Source organism: Lactuca sativa, chromosome 9 (genome assembly GCF_002870075.4).
Source record: "Lactuca sativa cultivar Salinas chromosome 9, Lsat_Salinas_v11, whole genome shotgun sequence".
NCBI lineage: Eukaryota > Viridiplantae > Streptophyta > Magnoliopsida > Asterales > Asteraceae > Lactuca > Lactuca sativa.
Genome location: NC_056631.2, coordinates 117223510 through 117242659, shown reverse-complemented (window position 1 = coordinate 117242659; position 19150 = coordinate 117223510). Strand labels below are relative to the sequence as shown.

The window sequence follows — 19150 nt, the reverse complement described above, 5'->3', positions numbered from 1 at the left end:
GGGCATTTTTGCAAGGATAAGAGGTGTTTACGGCCTAAGTATGTGCTTGGGCCGTAAACTCTCCTTTATGCCCTAAAACTTTGTGTTTTGATGATTAAACACTCCTAGATAAATTCCCTAACTAGTATCCAAGATCAAATAAGGAAGAATCGGGACTTTTGGCCACTTTTTGGGTGTTTACGGCCTAAGGAGGCTCTTAGGCCGTAAACTCCTTTTCCTTGTCCTTTTCATGAGATTTTTAAGCTATAACAACAATAATGCATCTTTAGAACAAGTTAGGGTTGAAGGTCTTACGTTTAGGAGCCGGAATTTGCGGTTTTTGGCACGAAAAATGCGTCGTAGAGAGAGGGTGATATGGAAGTGGGAAAAAGGGTGGAATGAAGTCCACTCCCCCTTTATATAGGGGCTTGAGTCGAAGCTCAGTGGAAATGTACCCGATACTGCCATTATACGGGGCTTTTAGTCGCACCCGATTTAGTGGTCGTAATAATAAAAACTAACTTTTTCCAATTAAATGGAAATGTATATTACGTGTTTTTATTTTCCTTATCACGACGTTAACGACATAAAAATATAAATAAATAAAACATTTATTTATTTTACGACCTCGAATTAACGGAACTTTTATAAAATGGAATATTCCGTTAACGGTAACGGGGTAATGTAACGGAATAAACTTTGGGTTGTCACACTATTCTATGACATTTGCAGAAGGTTAGATACGACCGGTATGTAGCCTCTGACCATGTAGAGCATGACTCCGTAAGAGAATGACCTCTATTCTATGGTATTGGTAAATGGTTAAACAAGGCTATAAGCCTGAAATCTACCAAAATGTTAATCAGAAATTATATGTCTTTTGTGTCGTTTGGGCCAAAGCTTTATTGATGCATATCAAGTATTGAAATCATTATGTCTCATTGATCGTAAATCTTTGAACCAAATCTTGAGTTGATATTGAAAGCCTGACATATGATACGCATATGCTATTGTCGTTCTTGTTCCCTATTGCTTCTGTCATATTGGTATATATAAGGCATAAGATTATATTGTATCTATTTATTGAATTCACTAAGCGTTATCTCTTATCCCTCTCTGTGACAACCGTCAAATTCCAGTCAAGTCAAAGTCAACTAAAGTCACCAAGCCAAACCGATCGACTCAACTAACCCTTGTGTACTAGGGCTTACGTTAGGTAATTACTATATAACTCACTATGCTAATGAGAAATCATCAATCGAAAAGTCCATACATCTAGATTCTCTTAACCTAAAACTGTGGTAAGTAACGAACCAAACCGATAAAACAATCTTGCATACTCATTGGGAGTGTGTAAGGTCCTTAAACATGGCTTAACGGGACTTACGAACCTTGCGTTGCGGAGCCAAACACTCACAAATGTCACACACGAAACCTCTCTCAATCGTTTTCACTCTATCTCTCTTTATCTCAAATCTCTCTCCGTATGAGAAATCTCTCAAAGAATATGGAATCTCTCCCAAATATCTCTCCGTGTGAGAAATCTCTCCAAGTATGTCAAATCTCTCCTAAATCTCTCCAAGAATGTGAAATCTCTCCCAAATGTCTCTCCGTATGAGAAATTTCTCCAAGTATGTCAAATCTCTCCCAAATCTCTCCAAGAATGTGGAATCTCTCCCAAATCTCTCTCCGAATGAGAAATCTCTCTAAGTATGTCAAATCTCTCCCAAATCTCTCCAAGAATGTGGAATCTCTCCCAAATCTCTCTCCGTATGAGAAATCTCTCCAAGTATGTCAAATCTCTCCCAAATCTCTCCAAGAATGTGAAATCTCTCCCAAATCTCTCTCAAAAGTTCCTTTAACTTTTTGTAGTCTTTCGGGCCATCCCGACCCTTAACCAGGTCAAAAACCGCTTAAAACGGGGTAAAAACGGATAAAATAGACTTCAGGACCCGAAACCCCTCTTAGGAAGCGAACTTGTCAGAAGCGAAGGAATCAAAAGCGAAATGCACATCTCGGACCGAACCCTCTTGGACCGAACCCGAAGGGTCCTCTCAGGCTCAAACCTCGCACAAGGGACCGAAGCTACCTTCTCCTTCGCCTCCTACCCCCTTTCGCTCCATTTCGCCTTCGGCCCAGCAGCAGATGGGACCGAACCTCGGCCTAGGGCCGAGAGGCCTCGCAGGGAGCTCTTTTTCACCCGGTTTTCGACTAGTTTTGCGTTTTAGGCCCGTTTTTAATTGTTTTAACACAATATTTTCACCCAAATTGTTTTAACACGGTTTTAACACGTTTTGATAAACTATAATAGGTATGGTTTATGTTTCCATTAACATATCAAACACATGTCGGAAGGTTTTATTCCCACAGAAAAAGGTTTTACACTCATGCACACCACACGTAAACTTGTTAACTTAAGTTGTGAGACATTCTCTTTCCGTACGTCCGAGTGCGGGATCCAAATTCCTGGTAGTTATAACCAGAGTCTCTTGTAGGGGAACGTGATAGTTGTGTATAGATCTATATGATGGGTTTTAGCAATAAGAACATCCTATGTGCTCATACAAACCCTAATGCTTGGATGTAGGTTTCTCTATTGTACATGCAATTCATCCAAGACTATAAACGCTAGTTCTAGCATACAATTAATCATATTAACATAAGAATGGGTTTTAGATATTACCTTGATTGTTATGTAGCAATAACAATCACAATTCCTTCTTGTATTGACTTTAGAAAGCTTAGAGTCACAAATGTCACTCCTCTAATGGCTCACAAACACCAAGAGCAAGAGGATGAAGAAGAGAAGAGAAGGAGGCTGCCCAAAACGTGTGGAAACCCTAGAAGAAGTCTTGTCCACGTTTTTGGGCATAAGGGTTCCTTAAATCGTGAGGCTATTAGGGTTATCTAACAAGGAAACCCTAATTTGGATGCTTAAGCCCTAAGCAACCCATGGGCTCCTTCCTTAAAGGCCTTAGGACGATTTCTAATGGGTTTCCCCATAGAATTCGTCCACCCCTTTAATATGGAGTCCGTTAGCTCAATATTCAACTATCATACAATTGACAGTCAAGTCCCTTAAGTTTAATTAATCTCTTTTAGTCACAAACTTAATTCTTATTAATTCTTGACTAATATTAATTAAACAATATGATTTCTCCTTTAATATATTATTCCCATAATATATTAATAAATCATATTTAATCCTTTGTCTCCATTATTCATCCTATCAAGTTGCTTTGGTGAAGGGAACACAAAAGGACCATGCACCATCGGGTCAAGTGCATACCAAAATAGTTATGGACTTAGACACTAATCCAATAGTCTCCCACTTGGATAAGTCTAATAACTATTCTGCGTATGACTTCAGATCCTGATCTGCAATCGTAGCTTTCCAAAGCCGCTGTCAACTCTGATCTTATCAGATACGCGTGTCCTTAAGATAAGGGATCATATATTCTTCCATTCTAAATATCGTGTAGACTGAGACATGGATCTTAATCATTCTCTCTGTCTATGTGCTGTTTCCCGAATTCCGATTTATGATGACTGACAACAGACTACAATTGAACACATCAATTAGTCCCGGCTTGGCCAAGCACTTAGGTGCCATCACTAAATCATCGAGGGGCCCACAGATATTGCTTTTATCCTACTTTGAATAAAAGGAACGGATAAAATTTGATTCAATGCTCGCTTGCACTTACTCACCAAATCACACACAACAATATGTTTTATAACACCAAGTTATTGGTGCGTTTACATATTATCAACGTGTAACCGACTCGCAAGATACAACTCACACATCTCGGTTTTAAGAATATAAGATGTTATCATCTCACCAATCACTCGTGATACAAATCCATGAAGTGATCCAAGTGAGCGTGGGTTTAATCCAATGCTCAAATCATATTCATAAGCACTCATGAACGTTGCAGCAAACATTTGCTTATGTCTAATGCTATTTAGACCATCCACACACAAATTCACGACAGTCTTCATTCATATCTACTTCCAACATATGAACGACTGTGGCCCGTTTGAATAATTTGACTGTCCTCAACCAATTAAATTATTTAGGAAGTCAAAACATGCAAAGTGAAACACAAGAATAATACTAATCCCATATGGCCTCAAACCTTTGAGTATAAATAAAACACCTTTTATTTATCACCATATCGATTACTCATTATTTGTTGTTTTGGGTAATCAACTTCTTACTTGAATTACAACACTTGTCCCATGCTCTTAGCATGCACACAATGTTTACCTATGGTTCTTACTTTGTGAAATAGATCAAATGAACACATTTCCAATCATACTCATTTCACAACTCCTAATCCATTTTCATAAGTGAAAGAATATTAATTTCTTGCCACTTATGGAATATGTTAGATTCTAACATTTTATGCAATGATCCTTTCGTAATGTAATTCCACTAAAGTCACAATGACTATTGCCAATGAAATTACAAATTCCTCTATCGGAGATTGTTACAAGACAATTCCATAGATGTGATGTCTCTCACTCAAGGTACATTCCTTTGAACATCCTTTTGCATAAAATTTTCTAATCTAGACATAGATTTTCAATATGTAACTCCCAATATGGAAACATTTCCATACTTACCATATGACAACTCATTCTTAATAGAATCTTACCTATTCATAATAATGTCGATATGCTCCATCCAATACTATACTTCCAACTACTCACAAGCGACCAATCCTCGGCGAATTTTGGATTGTCCTTTGATAGTTGTTTAATTATCTTAGTCAAAACCGATTCTTGTCCTTTTCCCTCTAAATGCGCTAGACATTTGGAAAATTTTAGAATGGTCAAATATTATAGCATTTGAAATCATTCATATACCCGAAGCGTATGGGACACGATGCATAATGTCTTACATGAAGATTTAATACTTTATCAATCTTCTACCATAATATTTTATGTGCTATGTTCTCACAATTCGAAATATGAAGAGGAATGCCGTAATCATAATCAAATTTTAAGAACGCACTATGTTTCATTGACTAAATTTATTAACATTCCATAACCTAAGCCTTTAGATTTGAAACAAAGCTTAATATTCTCTCCCTTAATTATAGTATAACAACTATTCAACCCTTACAAGTTTGCAAAGTATGACTCTTGTTTTCTATAATTAATATTGCTAACTTGCAATACTTGCCTTAATAATCATGTAATCATAACATTTATGCTCCCACTATCACGATGATTATTACAAACATAACACTTATGCTCCCACTAGCTTTGACATGTATTCAGAAACAACTTAACTTTCCGAAAAACAATGCCTATTGAATTTCTTTAAGTTCGTATTTCTAATACCTAATGCTTTGATAATCTTTTATCAAGGCTTCTTAAACTTATACACATTTGCCTTAGATAGCTCATGTGTGTGTCTTAAACAATTTAGACTAATTGCCAAATCTCACAATTCGAATCATGGAAAGGGATACCGTAACCATAATCGAATTCGAGAATACAATTTCACAATCACTATCTTCTTAAAATCTTCCTTAGAGAAAGCATTTCCTCACAATCATTTTCATGAAGGAGGGAATCTTACGACACTTAGATTTTAATGGTGTATGTGTTCCTATCCATGTGAATTTGTCGAAACCAAAGTTTGCGCCAAATCCAAACTCATATGGACCGAACCTTCTCAATCTTGATTTCTTGCCTTATGGTAACACGGCTGCCCACCATGTCTTCCAAGTAGTTAAGCAGTTCACCCTTTCCTATCAATGTACTTTTCATTGATCAAGGTCCTTGCCTTTTATGCATTCAAATGAGAACTCATAGGGCTCACATGCATTATTAACTCAATTGGAACGACACAGAAACAAGGTAATGTCAACACGATAGGTTGTAAACCTCTACTCATGTGCTAGTGATGATCGATAATGTTTATTCTTGATTTGTTCTTGAAACCTTTCAAGACCATTAAGACTCCCACTGACTCCTTGACATATAAGATTCTCTTGTCAATAAACATTTCTTGACAAACAAATATTCAAGAGTTAGTGTAGCCTTTATCAAGATAAAACATTTCATAAAATTGGTCCTAGTTGGTCTTTGTCTTATCCAAGACATCACAACTTTCCAATTTCAAATGTGTGAGAATAGGAAAGCCTTTTTCCAAATTCTACATTTGATGAATGTTATAAACCTTCCTAAGACTTGTCACTTAATGTCACAATCTTAACTCTAAGACTTCTTTTGGAATGAAGTATGATTGACTTCTTGATTTAACCATTTCTTCAATTCTTGATTCCTCTTCTTATACATACACTTGTACTAAGATTTATTTAGAGGATCAATTGAAATATGGTTCTTAATCATTAAGACATATCATAAAGTATAAAAGGTACTCTCCCTTCTTCTTAGAATAGAGAAACTTTTATCTTGCTGCCTACTTGATTTTTCTTATTCGTACTGCTATTGATTTAAACCTTTTCAATCAATTTAGAATTACACTTAATCTTATAAGTATAATCATATTTACTAAACCTTTAGTAAATCATGATGAATATCTTTGTTACTCTTGCGGTGGACTTGATCAACACACAACTTTGTGTACTTGATCTCCTAGTCCTTCACTTGACACTTTGTCAACGAATTAGTCTAATTTCCAAATATGAAATTTCTCATACATCATGCAACCAAGTTGCATGATTTCAAGTTTCTGTCCGATTGAAACTTGGGCGATGAGAAACTCTCCCTATTTGGTAAATTCTTGGTATTTCCACAATTATCATAATTAAGAATCACATCCACTCGTTGTAGAAATATACGAACATCAATTTTTTATAATGATTTCATTGTAAGGAAATTAAATAAATAAATGAGTCAAACCAAAAATTTATTTTATTTATAAAAGCAGCGGAAAACATTTGTCCTTATAATGCAAAATCAACTGAAAAACTATGTAGTCAAATATTCCTAACAATTCTATCATAACTTTCTAAGCTCAAAATCTAATCTTCAAGTCCATGCGATCGAGATCCATTTCATTGTGATTAGATTTATCTTGCTTTTCCATCAAGCTTCCTCTCTTTTCACTGATCCTGCAAAACATTCAAATGCAATCTTATCACATCATGTATTAAGAATCAACGAATAGGAACTTAATGGAGTTAGATAGTGGATTTTACCTGAAGCACAACCATACTCTTTGACTCTCCCATCTTTTGGACTCTTCAGGCTCTTAGGGTAGACTTGTATCCAATGCCCTTTCTCTTGGCAGCAAACGTAGGTTGATTCTCCTAGATCGTCCTCGGAAGCATGGTTGGTTGATTTTCCCAACAAATATGCTCCATTGCTTTGCCAAATCATTTTTGATTCAGTAGCAATGAACATGTAAGTTAGGTCAATGAGGTTTGCGTCATGATCCATCATATAATACTTTCTTTTGAACTCACTATATGATTCAGGGAGTGACTGTAGAACCCAGCCTATAGCCAACTCATCAGGGAATGACGCACCCAACATAATCAACCTATCGATGTGTGATTTCACTCCTAGAACGTGGGCACACACAGGTTTACCATCTTCATGTTTCATTTCCAATAGGGCTTTAGTGACATTGAACCTTTCAATTCTTCGATCTTGTGGGTCAGGGAGAATAATTGGAGGAGGAGGAGGAAGTGAAGCATGATCTCTTGTTCCTCGATCGAATCATGGAATATCATCTTCGTGTGGAATACTTGTTCCACGGGATTTGGGAAGACCATAGTAGTCGAACTTTGACATCTTTAAAAAGGGAGAAAATAAATTCAAGTCAGTTGATTGATTGTAACATTTGGCAAAAATATAGAATTTTGTAAGATAATATATATTGATAATTAATAACAAATGTTGTATTACCTAAGGATTCGGAGAAACTTTGTTGCGATTTAAATAATAACTTGGGAAAATTTCCTGGTCTAAGATTACGTCTAATAGCAAAGTTTATTTTTAATAAGTTATCATTAATTAGAACCGGTTATGTGAAAATGATAGAATAAAAATAAAAACGTTTGTTCAAATCATTATATTCACACGGCTTTGAATAATGGAAGATTTTGATCTCATAAATGTACTTAGAATGTTTATGTGTGATACCGTAAATGAACTTATATACGAGATTTAATTTAATTAAATTAAGTCGTTTACGAACAAATACGACGGAAGTTGTATAATCACCTAGTTATAACTTAGACGACCATTCTTTTACTTATTTTATAGAAATATAAAATGATTTACTATGAGACATAGTTAAAAACACCCAAAGTTTTATAAATAATGCAACCAAGAATATAAACTTTTAAATACCAATACGTTAATATCTTAGCCAAAGTATAAATTGCTACACATAAGTAATAAATAAAAATTTTAAGAAATAAGAAAGTATGGGTCTTGAAAGAAAGGAGTACAGGGAATAAAATGGTAAAATTTAATAATGGAATATGATAAATTGGTTAAGCAAAGAAGTTCACGTGCAACTTGCAAATGTTGCATCATATAAGCTATACTAGCTTATTTTCCCCTACACTTCATCTCGTTACCCCCTCCATTTCTCACACTTCTTATATTTTATTTATTTTTCCTAACTCAACCACCTGGATTCTAACTAGATAGAGATTGGGAGATCAAAGTAATTATAAGAAATCTAGAAGAAAGATATTGAGTACCCTCCTCTCTATATTAACCATCTTTCCCATTTTTATTTCATTTCTTTCCTATCAATTCACATCACTTTTCCACTTCATTTCTTTTTGGTAACTCAATGTGAACCCAACAAGGAACTAGACCTCCCCAAAAGCATACAAAACTAAAGCCTTGGTGAAACTCGAAATTTCACGAACTTTCCTTGAAACAGCTAACGATACGCAACGAGGGTGAGTATCTACGACCCCATTTTATCTTTTCAAAAAAATTTATGGGGGAGAAAACAGATGAAAAATTGTTCTAGTTAAACTTACTAATACTTATTTAAGTTTAACGGCATTTTATGTTATATTTAGGTTTATATTCCATTTTAAGCTAATCTATATATTTTAAATCGTATTATCGAACATGTCACAAAGAAATACCATAATTTATCTCATGCTAGAATCTATATAATGATTCATAAAGATATACATGTATTATTATTATTATTATTATTTTAAAGTTTATAGATCATTAACGTATAAAAATAATAACGCTAAACTCTTTACACAAATGGATGTCAGTTAAGGCTGCATATGTCCTATTGGTCATGACATAAACATAGATTATTTATATACAGTTTAATATATATATATATATATATATATATATATATATATATATATATATATATATATATATATATATATTGTTACTATAAAATTTCGTGGGTATTTTATGAATAAAAGTGAATATATTAATATACCGCTATATATGACTATAATTATGCCACGACCTAAACTAAACTTTAACAAAACTATTTCTATGGTTATGTTTATACTCGATAATAAATTTTAAAAAAGGGTTATTATTCATTAATAATAATATGTACATTATATTTTGTATGATCAAATTATTATAGTGTTAGGGAAACAATATTAATTTACCTTTAAAGTTGGTAAACGTACGACATTATGTTTTCAAACATCGTCATTAATAAACTGGCAACTAAACTTGGGATTGTTGGTGGAGTCTATTATTCATCAAACTAAGAAAAACCAACTTAGTAAAGTCCTCTGTCATAACCGTTAATCCTTTGTGAGCGAAGAACGTTTTGTATAGATCTATATGAGTTGACATCCCCGTCAGTGCGGTTGCTAGCTACAACCTTCGTATGACGAGACAAATCAGACGATAGCTTCTTGTTTTCTTTATCTAATTCTTTTATCACGATGTCGATGAAACGTCGTTGGGACAACAAGCACCTTTTTGTGCTTCACAGAGGCTTGAACAAGTCATATCTCGGTTATTTACTCCACCAAACCCTAGATACCTAAATACTAATACAAACTTCTACAAGGTTGTACTACTAATATTTTTTTTGTTAAACATTTCTTTTTGCAAATACTCCAAACTTTATCTGTTTATTTTATATAAAATTTACGGAGTCAAAACCTTTGGAACTCACCAACAAATTTTGTTGACGTATTTTAAATGTGTATTCTCAGATAACTAAGAAGTTGGAGGTAAACCATCGGTTTCAAGGAGATCGTAGTTTTCTTTATTATGAATTTGGTCGATTTTAATATTTCGTATTTGAATAATTACTATATTGTAATAATGTTTACAAAACCAAGGTTCGTAATATATTAATTTATGAATGTTCAATATATGTGGTTGATTGTGGTTCCAATTGTAAACGTCATAACCCTGGCGTTTCCGCCGTTGGTCGGTGTGTGACAGATTGGTATCAGATCTAACGACTATAGAGAACTAAGTATTTTCCAAAAAAAAAAATACAACTATAGTCATGGGCTTACTCTAGTAGGTATTGATATACCACTATCCTACAAAAACTTTAAAATAGAGTTTTATTAAACATAAATTAATATTTATTTATTTTATAAAAACTCATCTATGTGTATAACAAATTATATAAAAACTTAAAACACAAGAATTTGGATCAATTAATCAAATAGGTTTCATAATACATATGCTTTATCACAACTAGACCTAGCTTGCGCACCTAAGTTTTATTATGATCGGGCCTTATGCATTATCCAACCAAAATGAAATAATTGATAAATTAAAAACTTGAAGTTTCAAGGAAACTAAAACCAGTCAATAGACATGAGTATTGACTTGAGTAATTGATAGAACCAAATAAATAATTATAATTTTTTTTATATTTATCTATGTATTTTAGGTTCTAATATTTTCCTTAAAATCCATTCTAGATGGACGGACTATGGATGTTGGTTCAACCCCCAGCAAACCAACCCGTACTTCCCGTAATCCCTAGAGATGCATACTACCCCGAGCTCCCTGTAGCATACAACCCTATCCCACCGGTCGAGGAGGCACCAATACAACAGGAGGAGATCGAGATCGAAGAAAATCCTGAGGAGGACATGGAAGAGGATCCCGAAGAAGACCCGGAGGAGGACATCGAAGTGGATCCCGAGGAAGAGCCCGAGGAAGATATGGATGAGGAAGATAATGACGAAGTGATCATGATAACTGAATCAGAATCATCTGTCACACCTCCATCCACCCCAATTCACTCTTTCACTACAGCTCCAAGTCGATGTCCCAAGAGAAATGCCAGGATGTCAGTCCCAGATCGAAGACCCACAACGCTGAGGCAAAGCAATAGGTTTTCCCACACCTAAAAGAGGATAGATCGACCTGCATGGGAGAGCAACAAGGTGAACAAGTGGATATCCGAATGGAAGGCCGCGGGAAATTTTGTGACAACCCGATATTTTCATTCGGTCAAACCCTAAAAGTCAACCACTTCGTAGCATAAGTCAATGTAATTATTTCTTATTTTTAAGAAATATAAAGTTCGTTTGATTATTTTAATATTGTTTTTAAGCGAACGGGTGAAAGAAAGTGCCGTCTCGGGTTTTGATTTTTGAAAACCGCAAACACTTCGCGTATTAGAAACACCCGACCAAACTTTTATGTTTGGGTTGAAAAATCACCAAAAAATCGTGAACTCATACCTATGTATGAGTTTACTCCCCAAAAACTAGTCATTTGTGTTTACTCCCCAAAAGTCAAAAAGAGTAAACTCTAAAAACTCTCTCAAGTATCATCCAAGTTTTTATTCCAAATCTTCAAACTAGTAAGTGTTTCTAGACTTTCAAGTTAGCATATCACTTAATCTAGTGATTTTACATCCTTTAATCCATCCATTTTTGTGTTTTGACTAGTTTTTCCAAAACACCAAGAACACACACTAAGTGTTCTTGTCCTTTTAGCTCAAATCAAGCCTTCTTATAGTAAGTACTTCCATCCTTGAGCATTATTGAGATAGTACTACATTTATACATCAAGAAAATATGTCAAGAACACAAGGTTGGAGGTGTTCACGGTCCAAGAATGTTCTTGGGCCGTAAACACCATAAAGGGGCACCAAAGTGTGCCTAAGTCCTTATCTAAGCCCTAGTTGGATGTTTAAACCATCCTTGGCATATTTAAACCCTTCCTTATAGTGTTTAAGCCTTGAAAAAGCACCAAAACCCCCACTTTTATGTGTTTACGGTCTAGGGATGTCCCAAAACCGTAAACACCCCAAAAAGTGTGTAAATGACCATTAAAAGTCCCATGGTTGTTCCTTATGGCTACATCTAACCTAGACTAGTACCATGATTGAGCTAAGGACTTGAAAACCCCAAATACCATAAACTTAGGAGTTTAAGGTAGTAAACTCATGAGAAATGGTCCTTAGATCGTAAACTCCATTTAGGAGTGTTTTGATGCCACACTAACACTTCCTAAGGCTAATTCATGAAGTAGGAATGCTTGGAATAGCTTAGTAGCCTTCAAAACAACAAATGGTCATAAAGTGTAGAGTTTACGACCGTAAACCCTTGAGTTTACTGCCGTAAACTCCTTGGGTAATGGTCATGAAGACCGTAAACTCCAAGAGAGTTACCCTTGAACCCCAAACACACTAGCCTTTCCCTACAACACTTAGATGCAACCCTTGAGACTTATAACACTTGTATAAAGTGTTTAACATGTCCTACCACAATGAGAACAGTAGAACATAACATTAAACTTAAAATACTATGGGAGTATTTGGTGTTACTATAAGTAATTTATACTTGAGAACTAAAACGGGATCTTCATTACGAAGTTGATAGTTGCTAAGTGGATACACTAAGGCTATATGTAATTAGGATGTTATAGACTTAGAATCTGTGAAAATTTTACTTCACCCCTATTCTGTGTGAATATGGAGTTAAGATCACTTATTCGAAGGCCTATCCTGTTTCGATTACATATAACTAGTATGCACTTCACAAATAGTGATGTAACTAATGAAGATTTTCTAAATAATTATCTAGATAATTCGTCTAATAATTATTTTCTTACCCCAATTCTCGCATAGATAACATGGCTGCACTCCATCCCCACGGCAAACAGTATCTTCCGAACAAGACTGAAAAAGGAGTCGAGAGTTTCGATGGTAGTACCAAACCGGGAAACCAACAAATGGCAACAGCCATGGACTTGAAAGGTAGTAAGACCGAAAGGAAGAAACGGAAACGTCAAGCCCAAAAGGAACGCAAGAAATCCCAAAAACTTGCCATACAACAACAACAAGTGGAAACCCCTGCCATCCCCGTACCGAGTAGGCCATACGAGGGAAAACTCCCGAAGTGTGTTAAGTGTAGTTTCCATCATCATGAGGCTTGCCATGAGATGCAATGTTGCAATTGCCCAAAAATAGAGCACCATGCTCGTGGCTATGGAGCACCGGCACGACCCATCACTCAAGTCCCTTTCATCGGGACTAACCCTACACACGAGAGTAGTTATAAAGCCGAACGCTTTAGGAAGCAATTTTCAAAGTAGAGTAACGAGGAAGGCACTCGTGTCCACATAACACTGGCTAACAACGCAATCCCGTCACCAAAGCTAGTACTAGCCAGTCATGCCACCAATGCGGGGAGATAGGGCACTTCAAGAAGGATTGCCCTATAGCAAAGAACTCTAGCGTAGATGGGAGGATTCTCAGGATCACAGCTGCGGGAGAACCTGCTCCGGAACCCACGTTAATGTAATTAATGCGTTTCGTTGTAACGGACTTATAAACTATCCAGAACTAGTGCAACTAGAGTCTTACCTTTTTGCGAGATCCTGTCAGTATAAGGATGCTCGTGCTGCGTATACTTGCCTTTTGTAGTATACCTAATTCGCAGCAATGGTCTTGTTGTAAGTCTAAAGTATTTTAACTTTGTTGATGGTTGCACGGTTGTGTTTTGTCTGTAAAACGTCTTATGTTCAAATCTAATGTCTTTAAGTTTCAGTATGATTCCGACATTATCATACGACTCGATTCAATTTGATATTCATGAAAACAGTTTCATACCTACATCTCTTTCTTCGAAATCTCCCTTCTAGCAAATCCGTCATATTAGAACACCGAAGTACTCAGGCATGGAGTACCTCATATTTCTTTCCTTTCCGAAGGAATCCCCGAAGTACCACTCGTGCAGTACGTCAAGTTCAACCCAAAGATTCATACGGTGGATCTATCGCTGAGGAATGTATACATAAGGGTAATATATAATCAAGGTTCTACAGGTTTAGAATTGATGATTCCACTTTAACTTCTTTTTCCCTACTGGGATATGAGCTTAAAGAAGAATCAGTTATTCGACTACCTTTTCAGTTTTAATTATACACGACTCGTATACACGAGATTGTGATTGTGAAACCAAGTATGAATTCTAATATGAACTTTAGGACGGAGAACTGCCTAAGTCTACGAGTAATCGCATCGTCATGTGAACAAACTTATAACCCTGTATGACTCCCGTAAACAGATCGCCCTAAGTCTAAACATCTATGGAGATAGAAGAACAGTACAGACGACTTAACGAACTACGAAGAAATAGAATTAGAAGACTAGGCTTCTCACCCTGGAGAACCCCGGTCTTATTCTTCCAGAGATTGACGGATTGCATCGTATGTACCTCGGATATCGAGGACTCCGTCAAGATTTTTCATTAGAAATCGTTATCTTTGCCTTGCATAGATGAAATTGTTGAGCAAACGCAAGGAAAGAAATACTTTCAGAAATGGATCTGAGATCCGAATATCACCAGTTCAAGTGTTAGGGAAGGATGTCCGGAAGACTATCTTCCGAACTCGATGCGGACACTTCGAATCCGTAGTGATACCCTTCGGATAGTACCAATACGCCCATAGTATTCATGAGTTTAATGAATAGAGTCCGTCTTTCTTACTTGGATCAGTTCGTCATTCTCCATGTAACGACTTACTTATCTACCCTCGTAGTAAGAAGGAACCCATGGAAACATTACCGTCGGAGGAACTTACGCAAAGTTCTCTAAACACGAGTTTTGAAATTTAAGGGTTAGATTTCCTACGACACACTATTAGTGATGTGGAAAATTTTGAGTACTCTTTCAATTTGTCAAAACCGTTGAGAATTTTTCGATGCCAGAGACGCCGACAGAAATTCGCCACATTCTAGGTCTTATAGACCTACTGTCATAGTTCATTCAGAACTCCTCGCAAATTACAGGAACCCTTTCGACTTTGACCCAACAAGGGGTGGCCCTTGACTTGGAAGTTTAGCAAGAGAAAGAACCCTTGGAAGCTCCAAGTGAGAGACCAAGTTCTTTAGGAATAACCCACTCTGGGAATGGCTTAATACGCTTCGTATCGCGTGGAAAGCAAAATCCAAGATTGATAGGACCTCCGGGATTCTTACCAGAATCGGTCTTGTACCTCGCACAAACTAGACCTACTCCGCGAACTCAGCAACGTACATTTTACTCTTCGCGTCTCGATCGTGAAACCATACCTTTCCATTAGGACTCTTGTAAGTCCACTCGTAGAGATCCTCGCCTTCGTATTTGAACCGCAGTGACCCTCGACCGAGAGGTCAAGCGGACGAAGCAATGTAGTCTCCCGTTAGTGAAGGTTCGTTGGGATACCAATCGAGGACCTGATTTCACTTAGGAGTGCTAGAACCAATCGATTAGGACGTTCCCTCCTCTCGACTCGATCATTCATACCTACTTCCTTATCTAAATTCTAATTTCGGGACGGAATTCCCTTTAACAGGGGGATGATGTGACAACCCGATATTTTCATTCGGTCAAACCGTAAAAGTCAACCACTTCGTAGCATAAGTCAATGTAATTATTTCTTATTTTTAAGAAATATAAAGTTTGTTTGATTATTTTAATATTGCTTTTAAGCGAACGGGTGAAAGAAAGTGCCGTCTCGGGTTTTGATTTTTGAAAACCGCAAACACTTCGCGTATTAGAAACACCTGACCAAACTTTTATGTTTGGGTTGAAAAATCACCCAAAAATCGTGAACTCATACCTATGTATGAGTTTACTTCCCAAAAACTAGTCATTTGTGTTTACTCCCCAAAAGTCAAAAAGAGTAAACTCCAAAAACTCTCTCAAGTATCATCCAAGTTTTTATTCCAAATCTTCAAACTAGTAAGTGTTTCTAGCCTTTCAAGTTAGTATATCACTTAATCTAGTGATTTTACATCCTTTAATCCATCCATTTTTGTGTTTTGACTAGTTTTTCCAAAACACCAAGAACACACACTAAGTGTTCTTGGCCTTTTAGCTCAAATCAAGCCTTCTTATAGTAAGTACTTCCATCCTTGAGCATTATTGAGCTAGTACTACATTTGTACGTCAAGAAAATATGTCAAGAACACAAGGTTGGAGGTGTTCACAGTCCAAGAATGTTCTTGGGCCATAAACACCATAAAGGGGCACCAAAGTGTGCCTAAGTCCTTATCTAAGCCCTAGTTGGATGTTTAAACCATCCTTAACATATTTAAACCCTTCCTTATAGTTTTTAAGCCTTGAAAAAGCACCAAAACCCCCACTTTTAAGAAATATAAAGTTTGTTTGATTATTTTAATATTGTTTTTAAGCGAACGGGTGAAAGAAAGTGCCGTCTCGGGTTTTGATTTTTGAAAACCGCAAACACTTCGCGTATTAGAAACACCCGACCAAACTTTTATGTTTGGGTTGAAAAATCACCCAAAAATCGTGAACTCATACCTATGTATGAGTTTACTTCCCAAAAACTAGTCATTTGTGTTTACTCCCCAAAAGTCAAAAAGAGTAAACTCTAAAAACTCTCTCAAGTATCATCCAAGTTTTTATTCCAAATCTTCAAACTAGTAAGTGTTTCTAGCCTTTCAAGTTAGTATATCACTTAATCTAGTGATTTTACATCCTTTAATCCATCCATTTTTGTGTTTTGACTAGTTTTTCCAAAACACCAAGAACACACACTAAGTGTTCTTGGCCTTTTAGCTTAAATCAAGCCTTCTTATAGTAAGTACTTCCATTCTTGAGCATTATTGAGCTAGTACTACATTTGTACGTCAAGAAAATATGTCAAGAACACAAGGTTGGAGGTGTTCACAGTCCAAGAATGTTCTTGGGCCATAAACACCATAAAGGGGCACCAAAGTGTGCCTAAGTCCTTATCTAAGCCCTAGTTGGATGTTTAAATCATCCTTGACATATTTAAACCCTTCCTTATAGTTTTTAAGCCTTGAAAAAGCACCAAAACCCCCACTTTTATGTGTTTATTGTCTAGGGATGTCCCAAAACCGTAAACACCCCAAAAAGTGTGTAAATGACCATTAAAAGTCCCATGGTTGTTCCTTATGGCTAAATCTAACCTAGACTAGTACCATGATTGAGCTAAGGACTTGAAAACCCCAAATACCATAAACTTAGGAGTTTAAGGTAGTAAACTCATGATTTTAAGGTAGTAAACTCATGAGAAATGGTCCTTAGACCGTAAACTCCATTTTGGAGTGTTTTGATGTCACACAACACTTCCTAAGGCTAATTCATGAAGTAGGAATGCTTGGAATAGCTTAGTAGCCTTCAAAACAACAAATGGTCATAAAGTGTAGAGTTTACGACCGTAAATCCTTGAGTTTACTACCGTAAACTCCTTGGGTAATGGTCATGAAGACCGTAAACTCCAAGAGAGTTACCCTTGAACCCCAAACACACTAGCACTTATCCGACACTTACTTCCGATCCACTTACTACAGGTGAGTTCATACCCCATAATCAATGTTTTAAACTGTTTTTAAATGTTTTATGGGGGGGGGGGATACAAGTAGAATTATGCTAATTATTATATCAATCACATGTGATTAATAAGCAGCATTCAAATGATTGGCTACTCATTAGCCGTTTTACCAAACAGTTTCCTTCAAATGTATTTCATAAACACTTTATGTGTTTAAAACTCCTTATTTCTCTGTACATTGTACTCTGTATATTACTTTTCAAACGTATTTACAAGTGTGTTTCAAACAAATGTTTCTTTATACTAAACCGTTTTATCAAACCCATGCCTTCAAAACCATTTTATAGATTGACATCAAGTCGATCTTTTCTTAAGATAATAATTATGTTCAAAGGTTTTACAAAACTTATTTATGCTTTTATATTATAAATTGCATGCCTCTCTATATGTATAGTTATATAAGAAATGTTTAAAAGACTTAGGAAGGCTATCCACCCTATTTCCTTTTCGCGCTTGAGATGTGGTCTGGTGGGATATCGGGTACTCGTCCGAAGGTCGTTTAAATATTAGTTATATAACATATGTACATATATAGTCATAAAGGCCCTTCCAGTTCATCCCATGCCCTTGGGTAGCAAGGGTATACATCCATGTCCATATGTACCAGTTAGATTACTAGTAAACTACCATACGGGTAGTTTAGGAAGACACTAGAACTATTACTAGAACGCGATACCATATAATGAGTCAGTTCATTCATGAGTCAATACTTGCTAGAACATTATAGTACATTACTATACTTGCTAGATAGAGAGCACTTACACTACAACTAGAACATTACAGTACATTACTATACTTGCTAGATAGAGAGCACATATTCTACAGCTAGAACATTATAGTACATTACTATACTTTCTAGATAGAGGGAGAACACACATTACAGCTAGCACACGTAGAACATTTCCGTACCTTACATATACATTAATACGTTGACATAATTGTGATCCACTGTATCGGAGCATGCCTTAAATGTCATGGCCCGAGTTGTAGCCAGAATTCTCTTGGAGGGAGAGCGTGAGTTTGCGTATAGATCTATACTGGATTGACTATCCTACACCTTGCTGCTAGCTACAGCCGGACCTGCAGGTTTGCGGGTGCCAAACATCATTCCTTTTTACGACCATACTTATGTCGTTGTTACTAGTCAATAGTATGGTGCAATTAATCACAAGATGCCTTAATATAAATATGGTTTAAGGTAGTTAGTACAGCAGTACTTCTTACAGCACTACACTACAGTACTACATTAATTTTCCCTTTGCATATATTTATTGATCTTTTCACTTAAGCATTAAATGTAAAAACTATATTTTGTTAATGATAGTTACACTTGGAAAATTACACACTTTTAGAAGAAACGTACATTCAGAGC

The 19150-nt window shown here is 36.1% G+C and overlaps 1 protein-coding gene across 1 annotated transcript; it reads left to right on the top strand.

Moving 5' to 3' along the window:
• Positions 1-10874: 10874 nt before the first annotated feature.
• Positions 10875-11309, top strand: LOC111894325 (uncharacterized). Its single transcript, XM_023890404.1, has one exon. It carries the CDS (start codon positions 10875-10877, stop codon positions 11307-11309), a length of 435 nt encoding a protein of 144 aa, XP_023746172.1.
• The last annotated feature ends 7841 nt before the right edge of the window (positions 11310-19150 follow it).